A 17,123-nucleotide genomic window follows, 5' to 3' on the forward strand; every position below is an offset into this window, starting at 1 on the left:
TAGTGTTTACCATGGTGGTTCCTCACCTTGAATATTAAATTAAGGATATATAAAAAAAGTTTGTGTTTAATTATTATGCAAGTAAATAAACTGTTAATAAATTTATTACAGGAAATTCTTCAGTCTTCTCCTTCATCTTTAGTTTTGCCAGCTGTTGACTGTGAGGCTACCAGGTATCTTCTGAGCTTTCTTCAGGAGTCAGGAGATTGGAAGTTAACAAACATAACTAATCTCGATGTTTCTCAGCTGGAAGTGAATACATCTGAACCAAACTTTCTGGTGATTCAGCTACAACCACTTGTCAGGTAGGAGCTTGTCACAAACAAAACTGACCCACATGTGAGCACGATTTTTAAATCTTTTGAAAATGTCACTTCTATTCAGGAAATTTAAAAACCAAAGTGGAAGCTTAGAGGGTTAGCAAAGTTGTTTTTCTTGCAAGGGTAAACTTGGTGTTTTTTAAAGTCCCCTGATGAGCTTACCAGGTGTAAGAGATGAATTATGTTGAGAAAGTCAGTCAGGCATTCCTATTTTGTCTGCCTCATTATATGAGAACAAAGGGACAACTAATAAAACTAAATGGCAACACACTTTTAGCAGAAAGGCTGAATTATTTTATGCAACACATGATTAACCTGCAGAATTAATTGCTAGAAGGCATTCCAGGGGTCAAAAAAACTGGCAGGATAAATAAGCAAGCAAATAAACATACAGAGAAACCCGAGGTTAATATGAATAAAGAGACTGGTTTTCATCACTCTAGAAGGAAGAGGAGGGCTATATTTCTTCATGTTTCCAGGGCTATGACAACTGTGATCTAATGGAGGTAGAGAGAGACTGTTCCATCAGGTGAATGTATATTTAGAAAATATAAGGCATGGGTGTATTGAGTCCCTCTGCTCAGCTTCTCCTGCTCCTTCTTCTTCCTAGCCTGTTACTTGGGCATTTGTACATGTGGTGCATGTATCAATGGGTCCTACGGAAGTGCAGTTATAGCTATCACATCACTACACAAAAAAAGACATGATACCCATTTTAAGGAGCTCGTGTACAAATGATAGACAAGGGGCCAACACCAAATGAAAAGAAAGCTGCGCAGATATTGGTCAAAATAACATCAGTAGTCTGGCTTCTCTGCAGCTAAGGAAGTTTGAGGGGTTTGAGGAATCAGCCAAAGGTGTGATCCGTGTACTATTAATGGCTTTGCAGAAGAAAAGGGTCATAAGGAGGAGATGAGAGAATAATGGACGGATGCTGACTAATCCTTTTACTAGTCAATATCTTTGTATGTTTCTGGTTCACATTGTTCTTGCCTAGAAAAGATTTTTAATTATTTTTCTCACACTCTTTTTGTAGTGGTTTAAATGAGATTTCCACCCTGGAAGCAATTGCTGAAAATGGTAAGCAATATGACCAAGCTATAACTAACGTTTCATCATTTAAGTCTGTGTTTTCATTTGAGCAGATTGTATTCTCTAGTTCCTGGGTTTTGCTGTAATACTACTATTTAAAGGTTTTCTTTCCCCCCATCTACAGTACTTATAAGCAGTCATTTATCATAGTGTTGAAGTACTGAGTGTCTGATTCAAAATCCACCAAAATGGATACAGCTCTGTGACCTGAAATGTAATGATAATTCACCTCTGCTTCAGGCATGGGCCTTTGCTCATGCTCTGAGATCCTCCCAGTTCAGAGTACGAACCTGCACCTCTGTGTGGCTCGGTCTACCTCCTTGGATCTCACCTCGCACACCGGCAGCTGGAGGTGTCGGGCTCATCCAGCAGTTCAAAGGTCTTGGTCTCAACAGAGGGTGTCTGAATGAATAGGAAATGTTTTTCTAATCTTTGTAAAACAATACTGATGCCCTTCCACAGCATTTGATTTTAGAGTCTTTTATTGGTTTTGCAGCTATTAAAGACTACTTGTTAAAGTTGAATCTCTCCATATAACACTATAATAAAACTTTTCTTGCCTAGCATCTGGCTGAAAAAGAGGTGCCATACACCAGAGAGGCACTGAGAGGCATCTGGTTTTTTGCAGGGCTTTCGCTGACTACTCTAAATTAGAGATCAAGTTACAAAGTCTGCAAATCACTGTAGTCATAGTTTCAGGGACATACATTGTAGTGTAGTGTAAAGTAGTGTAGTGGGCTGATAATTAAACAGTGTCCTTAGTGCCTTTGACTGTTTGTGCCCAGAGCTGGGGGTGTAAAATCAGAAACAGATTTGAAAATCAGGGGAAAATACTTCAGTACTGAAATCAGTGGTGTGTCCTTTTCTCTTTGTTTTTGCACTACTCCAAAGTGAGTGTGGTTTTTATACTGAAATAAGCAGCTGGATTTCCATCTCTGAATTGCAGAGGAGTTGTTTAGTTCTCTTTTCTTTTCCCCAGGGCATATTAGATAGGAAAAGCCTTGGCTAAACATTAGCTTTTTCTTTATGGGACACTTCTTTCATCAGCTGCACAAACTCAAGAATAAGCTTCCCAAACCCTGTCTAAGGCCACTTTGTTTTGGAACAGCAAAGTTAATGGGGGACCTGTGGGATGATGGAGGAACAGGCTATACCGACTTTCCAGTTAGTGTCAACTAGCTGTTATCAGGAAAAAGGTGTGTGGATCCGGGAAGGTGTGCCACTTTGTATGGCCAAGTGCAAAATCTGCACTTAGTGTTCTGCGTCTCAGCTGTGCCCTAGAAAAGTGGGAGCGTGGGCTGAATCCTCACCTTCTGGTTCATTTGCCAAAGCAGCCGCTCAATGCATTGCTGAATAAAACCTGAAAATAATGTCAGCAGGAAGTTTTAATTCAAATGGAAGTTACTGAGCCACACTTCCTTAACATTATTCCACTGAAGGTCTGTGCAGCAGATGGGAGAGAGTCGGAAGAGAGTAATTCCAAAAGTAGTAGATAAGTGTCCCAAACACAGTCTTCCAAGTCATGCAATCTGGGCTCCAGCAGGTCTAGGTGTCTAGGTACTGTTTGCAGCACAGTCACAGTCATTTGCCAACTATTGCTGTCAGGAGACCCTTCAAGGCCAGAACTGCTTGCAAGGTCATGAGTTATTGGTGTTTGTTATGGAGGGACTGCTGCTAGATCCTACTGGGTAAGTAACAAAAAATACTGTTTGTCACATACCTGCAACGTGACAAGAGAATTGTTAACCCATAAATATTGCTTGTAATTTTTTTTTTCAGTATCCACAGTAAACCCATAGAAAAACACTGCAGACCTGTAGTAGGCTGCCTGGAAGTTCACAAAGCCTCTTATGTTTGCCACAGCAACCTCTTTCCTTTCCGCTGTAGAGGGTTTTAAAATCTGATGTAATAAAATGTCAGAGAAATCTCTCCTGCTGTTTTACTCGCTGCAGACAGGAAGCTCTGTAAGACAGAACAAATGGGCTCAGATTCTGCCCAAGGGAAATGTGCTGTTCTGAAATATCTAGAAGCTGGAGTAAGCAGAGGTTTTTAGCACATTATTAAAATGAGGCTCATTATGAAATCCAAACTGGAATTCAGAATCCAAATCTGCTCAAGTTTCACGGGATTCAGACAACTGTTTTCTTTATGCTTCTTTTCAGTATTTCTTCTTTCTTTCTTTTGCATGAGGTAGAGTTTGACATTATTACTCAGTTTTTGCCAGCTTTCCAAATGTTTCTCTGCTCAGGAGAAGGTTGCATTCTGCCATGTCAGTCTTACCTGCTGGATCCAGCATACCTCAAAATCAATGGCAAAGCTGCCTATGACTCCATCTGCATAAAATGAGGCTCTTTAATTGCTATTGCGTATATTCCTTTTCCACTCTGATTTTCAGTGCATTCCTCTTTCCGCTCTTTCTCTTCTCTCCTATTTTTCCCCCTCGTCTTGCTCTTTTCTGTTTTTTTCTCTCTTGTTCATAGTTTATACTCTTCCTTTCTTTTTACTTTTCTCCTTCCAGAATATTTCTTCTCAGTTAATTTCTTCCATCCCTTCCATCCATGTGTAAAATCACACAAAGAAATTAAGGTAGATTAGAAAATAATAATAGTACTAATCCAGCACTCCCTGGTGAAATTCAAGGGATGTGTCTTCAATGAGTTAAAAAGGTTTAATCCTTCCACCAGGGCATAGATGCAGGCAGCTATGCTAATTGGAAGGTGTTATCCTAGACAAACTGTTTTGCATTCATAGATCTACGTAGTGTTTCCTTGATCCATGCTATCTAAAATGAAAAAAAAAACTTCAGTGGAACCACTCTAAAATCACTCTAACATCAATATCACCATCTGGACATGCCTCTTGTTCCATTAAAGAAAGAGCCTGGGATGACTAATGTTCCCATGTAGGCATGTAATTTAGGTGCTCTAAAATATGGTGGACAATCTGGGCCCTTTTCCTTGGAGAATTTGCAAATACTTCATAAGCAAGGTAGAGTTTTGATCACAGGCAGAGATGTGTATCGACTCTGTTGTCATAAGGGTGTTCACAGCAGCTTCTCTGAATGAAGGAATTGCCTCTAGAATCTTCCCAAAGGCAAGAGCTATAGATGTGACTGGTAACTATAGTTACATGTAGCTCCTTACTGAAGTGAAATGCAAATAACGTGTTATTTCAGAAAGCAATCGATTGCTTTAATGAAAGAAAAACCAAAGACAATCTATGCATTTTTCTATGTATTATTTTTTTCTTCTGAAAATTTTAGCTGAGGCTGCTGAGAATTTCCAGTGAGTTGCACTCTGTGCATATAGAATACAAAATATACATTATGTAATGTCTTGGACCTCCACATCCAATATAATTACAGTAGTTGTATATAAGCAGTTGTTTTTCTGAGGAAGTCCGTTTCTTATAGTAGATCTTTTTAGCAATAATTTTTTAGAACGAAAATTTACATAGCTATGATTCTTGACTGATATGAGGAAATCAATTTGATTAAAACTCTGCAGAAAAAACAATGCTTGCATTTTTACAAAAGCTAAACATTTTCCTTAGCCAGGAGACCACAATCACTGTAAACAGAAAAGGTTAAAAAGGATAATAATATAGGCTCAATGTCCAAATGGAGATTGGTGACGAGTGGCGTCCCACAGGGGTCCGTATTGGGACCGGTACTGTTTAATATCTTCATCAATGACATGGACAGTGGGATCGAGTGCACCCTCAGTAAGTTTGCAGATGACACCAAGCTGAGTGGTGCGGTCGACACACCAGAGGGATGGGATGCCATCCAGAGGGACCTGGACAAGCTGGAGAAGTGGGCCCGTGTGAACCTCATGAGGTTCAACAAGGCCAAGTGCAAGGTCCTGCACCTGGGTCGGGGCAACCCCCAGCATCAATACAGGCTGGGGGATGAAGGGATTGAGAGCAGCCCTGCCGAGAAGGACTTGGGGGTACTGGTGGATGAAGAGCTGGACATGAGCCAGCAACGTGCGCTCGCAGCCCAGAAGGCCAATCGTATCCTGGGCTGCATCAAAAGCAGCGTGGCCAGCAGGTCGAGGGAGGTGATTCTGCCCCTCCACTCTGCTCTGGTGAGACCCCACCTGGAGTCCTGCGTCCAGCTCTGGAGGCCTCAGCATAAGAAAGACACGGACCTGTTGGAGCGGGTCCAGAGGAGGGCCACGAAAAGGATCAGGGGGATGGAACACCTCTGCTATGAAGAAAGGCTGAGAGAGTTGGGGTTGTTCAGCCTAGAGAAGAGAAGGCGTCAGGGAGACCTCATTGCGGCCTATCAGTACTTAAAGGGGGCTTATAAAAAAGATGGCGGCAGACTTCTTAGCAGGGCCTGTTGTGACAGGACAAGGGGGAATGGCTTTAAACTAAAGGGGGGTAGATTTAGACTGGATATAGGGAAGAAATTTTTTACACTGAGGGTGGTGAAACACTGGCACAGGTTGCCCCGAGAGGTGGTGGATGCCCCATCCCTGGAAACGTTCAAGGTCAGGCTGGAGAGGGCTCTGAGCAACCTGATCTAGTTGAAGATGTCCCTGCCCACGGCGGGGGGGTTGGACTAGATGACCTTTAAAGGTCCCTTCCAACCCAAACTATTCTATGATTCTATAAGCTCCACTTTCAGTACGTGAAAATGAAATAAAATTTCTGTAAAGTATAACCTCGAAATCTGAGAAGCCTGTATGTCCAGGCTATAAAATATCCATTCACCAGACTGGTACATGGATGAGAAGTGGGAAGGCACTGAAACAGTGAATCTGAGTCTGCTTGCTTATTTCTCATCAGTCCCAATAACAACACTAATAATGTTTCTTGATTCACAACTATTATGCTCCTTATCATAAGCAGATGTTAATGTTTCTGCATACAGCCTGAAAACATTTATCAGTTGTAAGTATTTGTCACAACTGCCTGTGGTTTCAGAACTAAAGGAGGATCTTCTATAGAGGCGTCTTTGGACCTCTTTGAAAGGCCCTCTCTTCCTTACTTGACTTTTCCTTCCTTTTTCAGAAATATTCCACCATATTTCCCTTTTGGCCTCCACTGTGATCAACAGCAAAATTTTCCATATCCAGTTGAGGGTGCAGAATCAGGCTTTAAATCCACCGAAACAAAAAAGAATATTGCTGCCAATGTTATGCATATCATGCCCAAAACTAAGCACTACGTTTTGAGTATTGTTTCTCAGTGATTGGTTCTGTGTACTTTGTAATAATTCAGAGAATAAAACTACTTAAGCTTTATTATTTATTTATTAGCTGGTCACTTGACTAACAGTATATGCATCCTGCTCTCATCTCTTAAGAAATTTCTTCTGCTCTTGCTTTTAATTGCCCAAAGTTCAACCTTTCAGGTATTGTTTCTATGGTATTCACTTTTCACTTTCAAAATCACCCCTTTTTCTGAACCATTGTAATGTATTTGTTTTGTATTGTCTCATTGAAATTGTGCATTTTTCAAGACACTGGATATGTCTTATCCCATTTCTACCTATTGACATAAATATTACGAGGACCTAAATAAACTAAATAAGCTTAAGCATCTAGCTCATTACTTCTCCAACTACTGTAGGATTTTAGGTTTCTCAGCTCACAGAGTTTGTTAAATTATACATGTTTCTATTTATAGACAAAATAATTGGAAGACTGACCATGGATCTGCAGGAACAAGGGATTCATTTCTCAGTAATTTATACTGCAGTGAGACCTTCAAGGGTGAGTAATCTTCAGTGCCTACAACTGTCAAATTTTTGGCACCTAACAACTTAATGTTTGCAGAGGAATGCTGTAGATTATTTTCAAGATTATACAAGCAAGCAATCTGTATTATATGAAGTTTTGACCAGAAATTATTGCATGAATTTTCATGTGCGATAGCTATATTACATAACTATTGAAGTTCTATTGTTCTAGGAGACCATAGCTCTGCCATTGTCTTTAGAACTTATTATTATTTTTAAGGACTGTAATTTTAGGGTTTTTTCCATTTAAATCTAATGGGTTTTTAGTAACTTCTACATGGAACCTTATTGAGCTTCTCAGTGTGACTGGTCAGTAAAGGGGAAGTGTTGTTAATTAACTGAAGGCTACTAATATATCCATTTTTAAATTAACTGGTTTCATTCCTTTTAGTCAGTACTTGGTATTTACAACTGGAAGGCAAAGTTTTCACCCTTGCTGATAGTCAGAACATCATATTATGTTAGCAGTAAGTAGCAATGCAGAATAGTTATTTATGCGGACTTATCTGTTTTGTCTGACATACAGGTTGTAATCAAGAAATATTCAAATTTTAATTTTAATGCAAAGACAGTAACGCCTTGAGGAAAACAGAATACAGTTCCCACTAAGAAAAGAGGCATATGAGGGATGGGCTGTATCCTAAAAATCAGCAACTTTGAAAGGAACATATCTATCTGTTCCAGTGGTAACACATCTGAGCTCCTAATATGATGCTTAATTTAATTTGAATTTTAATTCAAACTCAAGATAATGTCATTTGGAAATACAGAGGATGTAATTTCCTTGGTCTAGGCAACAGGAAAGCCATTAGTGGGATTCTCTAGAACTAGTGTGAGCACTGCACATAGGATCTTGAGAAGCTGGAGGATTTTCAGGAGGGAACGCTAAGAAAAATTCACAACTGTTCTTAGCACAAGAACACCACCTAGAAAACCTGTTTTAAATGGGTATGGAGAGAATTCCCTTTAGCTTATCCAAAAGAAGAGTAAGAGGCAACATGACAGCGCTTCATAAATGTTCTTTAAGCCAAAAGTGGATGAGCCCCCCAAAGCTGTTCTGTGTTCGATCAGAAATGATCTGGGTTTTTGCAGGGAGGTAGGATCTCGAACCTCTGGCTATCTGTTGTGGTTTAACCCAGCCAGAAACTAAGCACCACGCAGCCGCTTGCTCACTCACTCTCCGGTGGGTGGGATGAGGGAGAGAATCAGAAGGGTAAAAGTGAGAAAACTCATGGGTTGAGATAAAGGGAGTTTAATAGGTAAAGCAAAAGCCACGCACTCAAGCAGAACAAAACAAGGAATTAATTCACTCCTTCCCATCGGCAGGCAGGTGTTCAGCCATCTCCAGGAAAGCAGGGCTCCATCACGCCTAACGGTTACTTGGGAAGACAAACACCATCACTCCGAACGTCCCCCCCTTCCTTCTTCTTCCCCCAGCTTTATATGCTGAGCATGATGTCATATGGTATGGAATATCCCTTTGGCCAGTTTGCGTCAGCTGTCCTGGCTGTGCCCCCTCCCAGCTTCTTGTGCACCTCCAGCCTTCTCAGTCGGTAGAGCATGGGAAGCTGAAAAGTCCTTGACCAGTGTAAGCACTACTTAGCAACAACTAAAACATCGGCGTGTTATCAACATTATTCTCATCCTAAATCCAAAGCACAGCACTGTACCAGCTACTAGGAAGAAAATTAACTCCATCCCTGCCGAAACCAGTCCCCATCCCTGGAGGTATTTAAAAGACGTGTAGATGAGGCGCTTAGGGACATGGTTTAGTGGGCATGGTGGTGTTGGGTTGACGGTTGGACTCGATGACCTTAGAGGTCTTTTCCAACCTCAATGATTCTATGATTCTATGATTCTAAGATGGTCAGAATAGTCCCTTCAGACTCTAGGAAAAAGGCTAGTTCTACTGAAGAAAAACATGAACTTTCTTCAATAATCCACCCTGTGAAATTCATTTCCAGAGGCTGGGTTTTGAAGACCAGAGTTAGAATACAAAGACAGAGCAGCATGAGGAAGTTCACATTGATATTCTCTGTGCTGTATGTTTCTTGTGGTAAAGGAGAGGACATGAGTCCAAGACTTTTGATCTGCCTTTTTTGTAAATACCACATTATTTTTTTTTAACAAAGATCTGAAATAAAAATAAAAATTATTTAGTTATTGTGGCTCTTTACTCTTTGAAATCAAAGGGACATGGGCATTCTTAGCTGCAAATTGCATTTAGAACAATTAGAATGAAAAATATTTTTAATTAATGAAAGAACTGGTGTCAAGAGAAGGAATTTTTTGAGCAATTTTAAAAGTTTGTTGAATTTTAAATCTATGCATATTTCAACAGGCTTTCTAAATTAAAGTGACTTTGAGCAACTGGAGCACTGTTAAATAATTAAAGCAATGTATTTTAAGATGTTCTGCATTTTTTAAAAATAAGCAATTTAAACTTTTCTTAATTCTTTAAATTCAATGCCATATAAAACCATTTGGAGCATACTTTTTCCCCCCACAATAACTTTATGTTATTTCAGTGCATTCAATGTTATCAGCTTCTGTGCAGAGCTAGAAAACACAAAATGGAAAGTACCTTTGAGGGTTCATCAGTCTGTACATTTGCATGTAACGTCTTCTGAGTATGTATTGCATATCTTTGGCTATGCTTGAACTACAGAAGATGTGAACGGTTTTGTAACCTTAAGCTAAAGGACTGACTCCCTTTGCTTGAGGTATAAAGACTATATTCCATGATCTAGAAGTTACAGGGTCACTCCCCAGTGATAACAAAGATTACTATATATGAGAAGTAAAAGGCTTTGATCATATGGGAAAAGAGTTTCCATTACTTAATACATTTGAAAATCAATAGCAATCATTCAGTATGAAAGATTTGCATTTACTAAGTTGACTTTTTCTCGTTGATGAAGGAAATGAGCTTTAAGCATGACACACACACAAAAAAAGACAGTTCCTTCTGATCAGGTAAATTAATTTTATGCAGTGAAGCTCCCAAACACTGGGGCTATGAGATACTTCTCTCCCGATAGCTCTACCTCCTTGCTGTTGGGCAGTTAATGGCTTCATAGCATCATCTTGTTACATTCGCTCATTCTTCCATTGCCTCAAGCAGAGAAAAATAAATGTGAGAAATGCATATACTGGAAAAGATTCCAGACTGGTATTGGCTTCACAGAAAGTGAATTAATGAGGCAGAAAGAAAAAAATCCCCTGATTGTGTGTCTTTTCTGATTTAATGAGAAAGAGCTGTTAGTTAGCTGTTAGCTGTTAGTCAGTGCAGCCACAGATCCCTTTGGGCTATCATAGTTATCAGTTAATAGCCCCAATGCACAACGGAGATTTATTCAGGCTGGTTCTTGTTCTGTTCCAGTTTCAGAATTTGAAGCTGGGACACAGAATTAAGACCCTGAAACAGAGGCTGTTTGGTGACCTACATGAAATGGTTTCACTAAGCAGTTGATGATTCCTCTGGATGTCCCATCCTGTCGTAAAAGAGCTGCCTTCCTCCAACTTGGCAACTGCCACATCTTGTGACTCTTGTTCTAAAATGCTTTGCCTTCAAGGTCTGGCTGAGTTGGGCTGACATTGAGAGAGTGATTTGTATCACCTAATTCTGGGCAAGTGAAGTGTAAATGTCTACATCTGAAGTCATCAACTATGGTTCTCTTTACAATCAAAGGCTTTTTAGGGTATAATCCTTCTGACCTACTTTGTAGGGGACTGCTGCAGGATGAGATGAAACTCACCCTTCGTAATCTCCTTTGTCTCTGATAACCATAAAGGCAGTCCTCGTGCTTAGGTCAGATCTTGACATATACATTTAGTTAGACAACTCTCACTCAACATTGCTCATCTTTTTTTCCATTAAAACCCAGAAACTTACCCCAAGAATTGAGGAGTCTCCTGCCAAGAACTTTCTTCCCCTTGAAACTCATTTGATAGCTTATTTTGCTTCAGGAGAATCAAACCCACTTGCAGTTCTTGTTCCACTCTTGCATCAGGAGTTCTCATGAATATATGAATTTTTGTATTCTTGGTGACTATGATCAAAGTCACCCCTCCTACTTGTGTTTGCTGCTAATTAGGTTCTTTGGCTTGTGGTTGTAATGCATAATTTTACCTGTGCTGTTGGAATTGGAGAGGTTAAAAGGACTGCAGTGATTGAAAGATAGATATGCCTCAAATCATAAATCTCATAATGTTTCCCATCCTTCAGATTCTCATGGTGTCCATGTCACATTTTTACAAGTTTGCTTCTGAAACTTCTGCAAGACAGTTTTTTAGTTGTTATCTTTTCCCAGTTAAACTGAATGCTGAGGAACCACATATGGCCAAAAGGAGATTTGTGACTACTTCCCAGCCAATATTCATTTTGCTGACTCCACTTTTTACAGATGCATTGTGAAGTGCTGTTTAAACCTTCTCTACTGCCTCCACATTTTCAGAGAGCTTCAGCTACCATGGGCTTTTGACTGCTTTGTTCTACAAGCTGTCTGCTCTAGTTGGTGTTTAAGTGTGTTGAGTCTTTGATCCCACTCAGAGCCAAGCAATATGAGTTATAGGAACTATATTCAGCCATAAATAGCATGGGCATCTGCAGCACAACTGGTTGCATTTCACTCTTTAAAAGTGTCTCTTGAAGGTACGGATCCTCAGGTGCTATTGATGTGCACCCCAGCTGAAAAGTGTATTAAAAGGTTTTGTCTTTGACAAGTGCTTGTGGTTGCATTTTCTTTGTTTCTGCCTTCTACCTAATGCATTTTTTAAAATGCATTACATTTTGCAGTGCTGCATCTTCCACTTACATCCAGCTCCTCTCTTTTTTGTTGACTATGTCATGGTTTAACCCCAGACAGCAACTAAGCACCACTCAGCCGCTTGCTCACCCCCCAGCCCCACTGGTGGGATGGGGGAGAGAATCGGAAGAGTAAAAGTGAGAAAACCCGTGGGTTGAGATAAAGACAGTTTAATAGGTAAAGCAAAAGCCGCGCACGCAAGCAAAGCAAAACAAGGAATTCATTCACTCCTTCCCATCGGCAGGCAGGTGTTCAGCCATCTCCAGGAAAGCAGGGCTCCATCATGCATAACAGTTACTTGGGAAGACAAACGCCATCACTCTGAATGTCCCCCCCTTCCTTCTTCTTCCCCCAGCTTTATATGCTGAGCATGATGTCATATGGTGTGGGATATCCCTTTGGTCAGTTGGGGTCAGCTGTCCCAGCTGTGTCCCCCCCCAGCTTCTTGTGCACCCCCAGCCTACTGGCTGGTGGGGTGGGGTGAGAAGCAGAAAAGGCCTTGACTGTGTGTAAGCACTGCTCAGCAGTAACTAAAACACCCCTGTATTGTCAACACTGTTTCCAGCACAAATCCAACACACAGCCCCATACTAGCTACTCTGAAGAAAATTAACTCTATTCCAGCCAAAACCAGCACAGTTCACCACTCTGAGGACACTAAACTCTGCAACAGCCACACCACTGACTACACAACTTCTGATTAATGGAATGATTTTAACCATTTAATATACTCAAACATTATACTATGGGAGCTTCCCCACAAACCAAATATTAGAAAAATGCTTTTAATGCCATTTGCAGGAGTTTGGGTTGTAGGGTTAGTATCCACATGCATCCTTGAATATAAGAATTGCCTTATTCATTTACTCTTGCATTTTTTACATTTGAAGGAGCAATTACAGTTTGACATAGTATAATAAAGCATCAGTGCTTGCAACCTAAAAGAAGAAACCACAGGAATTCCTCATCCTTTAGTCCTCTCCTCTCCCCACTTAAAGAATTTCATTATAATAAAAAAAAAACTTTAACTTGTAGATGAAGAATATGCACTTAATTATTTCCTAGCTAACTCAGGTTTTTTTTAACTTACTAGAAGTGGAGTCTTTTTAAATAATTACAAAAGAACTGCTTAAGACTGGTTGAAGCCAGTTATGTCTCACTCTAGAGGAAAAAAAAATGAACAAACATTTAACCAAATTAGCTTGGAAATTGAATGCTAAAGATGTGAGAAATGCTTGCTAGCAATTCTGTATGATTCAGTCCATGTGTCAGTGGGGAATTCAGGGAAATAACTGAAAACTAGTGTTTTACCTTTAACCCCAGACTTTGCACTAGGGCATTAAAATTTACTTACTTTAAACATTTTTGCAACTTCAACTTTCATTTTATATTTATGTTTTTATATATATATGCTTATTGACTTCACTGGGAAATGAAGGGCAGCATGGAGCTAAACTGTTATTCTCATCTGATCAGAACAATATTTTTATTTTCAGTTGCTAACTGATTTTTTAAGGCATAGATGAAACCTATACAGGTGTTCCATATACACCAAATTAGAAAGTTGTATTTATTTTGCATTTAAAACTAAGGACCAGGAAAACTGGGGTAGGGGAGGGACGGTGGAGAAGGACAGAAGTGAGGATGAATTCTGTCTTAGGAGAAAACAGAAATTGGTAAAATGCAGGTATAAAAATTGCAAGGAATACTCTGTAAAATACAGTCATATTTAGGCAGAGGTCATTAAACATAATAATTCAGATAAAAATTAAGATAAAAGGCTAAAATAAGATAGACTAGATGGAATGTGTAACTGTAAACAAGCATATTGGTATGGCATGTTGGTAGGCATGCTGAAAACTTTCTGGAAGGAAAATGCCAAGGTAAAAAATTTATTAGAGTGACAGAATAGATCTGTAAAGTACTGCTGTTGTATCTTAAAGGAAGTTTGGATTCAAGGAGACAAAGATAAGTATTCTGGGAATTCTAGAGTCCTATTCTAGGAACAGAGTCTTTGAAGACTGGGGCCGAACATAGCATCCAAGTGCTATGACTTTAACCTAAAGATTGAAATGATCCAAGTATCTGTGATTTGGTGAATTGCCCGGTAAGCTCCACTAATTATGTTGACTGACACTGTTTGTAGATGAAATGCAAACTGTTCAAACACAACATATTAAAAGCATTTTTGAAAGACCGCTTCTTTCCCCTCACCCTCCTCCCCACATGGAAACATCCCAAACTATGTCATAATTAAACAATAGAGTGAAAGAGGTGAGGTTATTAAAAGTAATAAAGCCATGCTTCAAAAAGAAAAGTCCTGTATGCATACAGAAAATTAAAAAGAATATAAATTCTTGCAATTTCAGTGCAAAATCATATGGAAGACTTAAAGAGATTCAGAGGAATAATCTGCAAAAGACATAAAAACTATGAATAAAAACACATTAGACAGGAATTTGTTCAGAGAGCATTGGATCTAATAAAAAAGAGGAACTCAGAAAAATGAGTGACAACACAAAGCCAAATGAGTCTGTGTGTTGATCATCTCTGTGCTGGAACACAGAGAAGTTCTCACTGACTTTTTCAGTAATCATCGAGCCTCAAAAACTTTTGCTGTTACTGAGGTGGTAGTAGAAGAGATTTCAGAGTAAGTCAATAAAATGAATAGTATCATATCACCAAGATCAGATAATTTTCACCTAAGTTTTACCTAAAATAAGAAACTGCCAAACTATCAATTGTAATGATTTCTAATGTACAACTTACAAATTATAATTTATGTAATATATATGTATATATAAAAATTATAAATTAGTTTGGCCTTAACTCCAGAGGAGCAGGAAGCGGCAAGTGTGACATGGGGTTTGAAAAGAGGCTCCATATCTCTGGAGAAATACAGCCAGGAAACCTATCTTCTGTACAGACAAAATTGGTTGAAACTAGAGTAGTAAACATGTGGATATATGAAGAAAATATAACATGGATTCAGTGTTCTTTGAGAGGCATAAAATACATAAGTAAAAGTGATCCTGTTGCTACAGTAAAAAAGGTAAAAAAGTGAAATTATTTTTGGGCAGAAATAAAAAAGCATAAAGGTAGGAAACAAAGGATAAAAATAAAGGATCGGTGCTTACAGTGGAGAGTAATTACCAGTGGAATTCCCTGGGGATTGGTGTTGATACCTGTGCTGTTCAACAGAGTCGTTGTTAGTATGGAAAGGGGGCTGAAATCTGAAGGTGCTGAAGTTTGCTGATGTACTGACCAGCTGGAGAAACCACTCACAGCACTGCGTTACTGAGTGATACAACAACAGACGAAATCCAGTATGAAGGAAAGTAACACACCTAAGGAAAACCTTAAATATGCATATTATACTGTGGTTGCTATTTCTGAGAAGGGAGATTATGGTGCGACCATGGGTAGATCTCTTGGAACATCCCAGCAGTCAGCAGCGGGATGAATAGCGAGCAGAGTGTTACCAATCATTTGGGAAGGAGGAGGGCAAAGCAGCAAGCGTCAATTAATTCACTAAGCCCTTGGTGAGTGCAAGTCAGCCAGTGGAATAGTGTGTGTGATTCTGGCCACCCCATCTCCAAAGGGATACAGTAGAGCTACGAGATTAAAAAATTTTAGCCAGGAAAAGTGGCAATTCAAGAGGGAAATAATAAATGAGAACACCGATAACATGGATGGGCTAAACAGGAAATAAATACTTACTGTCTCTGGCCAGTATTCACGATTATCACCACTCACAGACCATAACACAGGAATTCAGAAGCACCAAATTCCTTTAAAGAAACAAAATAAACTATTTTTGGGTGACAAAAGTACATGGATTTCAGTGATTTAGTGAACTAATGGAAGAAAGATAGGAAGGAATGATGGAAGGAAGATCCTATTACACGTGTTCATTTGAATGCAACCTTCAGCTGTGAAGGTTTCTAACCCAAAGACTACAGAAATCAGGGAGGGTATCCTGGCATAAGTGTTGTTTGTATTTACCCTTTTCTTATTTTTAGCTGCCAGTTACTATCAGTAGCACTGGCAGAGAGCTAGGTGGACCTTCGGTCTCACACAGTTTAGCCGGTCTTGTGTCTTGGCAGTAGAAGGTTGGGATATTGACATAGCATTTCTCTGGGACAGGAATGTGAAATCTAATATGTAACTTATTTAACTAAAGTCCATGAGCCAGAAGAGGCAGCCAACAGACTAAACAAAGCTCCACTAAAGGAAGCTCATGGACTTTCCTCATGCTCGCCTATCAGGTTGTTGTAGAATTGCCACTTTTGAAAATGAAGGTAATTGCCACATCAAAAAAATGTCTGCCGCACATAAATCATCGTTCTGCTGGCAACCAGGAAATCCGTAACAAAAAGTGATTGTGTCAGCTGGAAATCGGATAGGTAGCACCCCATGTTTGGTGCAGTTTTCCTTACTTTCAGTGTAGTGAAACAGGTTGGATTCTCAAGATCCCTGTAATTAAGGATCTGCAAGGTGCCTCTGGGAACTCTGAATCCTTTCCCCATTCATTGCTACTGGTGAGCAAAGAGACTTGTATCTTCAGCACCTTCTCCATACACCAAAGCCCATAGGCATGATCTTTTTCAGAGGCAGACATACATTCCCATTTTGGGGAAGCAAAGGCTTAGAAACTGTAAATGATCCTACCCACCCAGAGGATCACAGCATCCTCACAGACACAGAGGAGCATATGTGTCTCCTCCCAGCTTGTCCCTAGGGCTTAAGAGCCAGGAGCTCGGTGCTGTATGGCTAGGTAGCTCCTGCATGTGGTCAGAGCAGCCTTGCCCTAAACATCTACCTGCAGTACTTCTTGTCTTCCTTCCCTTTGTAGGAAATTAAATGAATAAAGCTGGTAAAAGAACCAGCTGGTGCAACCACAGGGATGCCCCATGCACTGGCAAAAGCATTTACATCCTGCACCATTTGATTTCTAGTGCAGTCTCCATTGTCTGTGCTAAAGAAATAGCTGTTAGAGGAACAAAGACACACTTTACCAACACATGACATAAAAATTTTCCAATAATCGGTAAAATGAAGATCCCTGACCCTGGGAAGTTTTAGTGCATCCAATCTGTAACACAGTTAAGACTAATTAGAAGAAACCTGGATTATTTCATTTTAGTTTCAACT

General features: G+C 39.8%; 1 protein-coding gene across 1 annotated transcript in view; it reads left to right on the forward strand.

The window, feature by feature from the left end:
• The window catches only part of ATP6AP1 (ATPase H+ transporting accessory protein 1), a 59,807-nt gene that overhangs the window by 17,065 nt on the left and 25,619 nt on the right, over positions 1–17,123 (forward strand). The window contains exons 4-6 of the mRNA XM_076329879.1: positions 112–305; positions 1,357–1,400; positions 7,050–7,135. Coding sequence (XP_076185994.1) covers positions 112–305; positions 1,357–1,400; positions 7,050–7,135 — 324 coding nt within the window. The remainder of the gene's footprint in view (positions 1–111; positions 306–1,356; positions 1,401–7,049; positions 7,136–17,123) is intronic.

This window comes from Aptenodytes patagonicus, chromosome 1, assembly GCF_965638725.1.
Source record: "Aptenodytes patagonicus chromosome 1, bAptPat1.pri.cur, whole genome shotgun sequence".
NCBI classification, from domain to species: domain Eukaryota; kingdom Metazoa; phylum Chordata; class Aves; order Sphenisciformes; family Spheniscidae; genus Aptenodytes; species Aptenodytes patagonicus.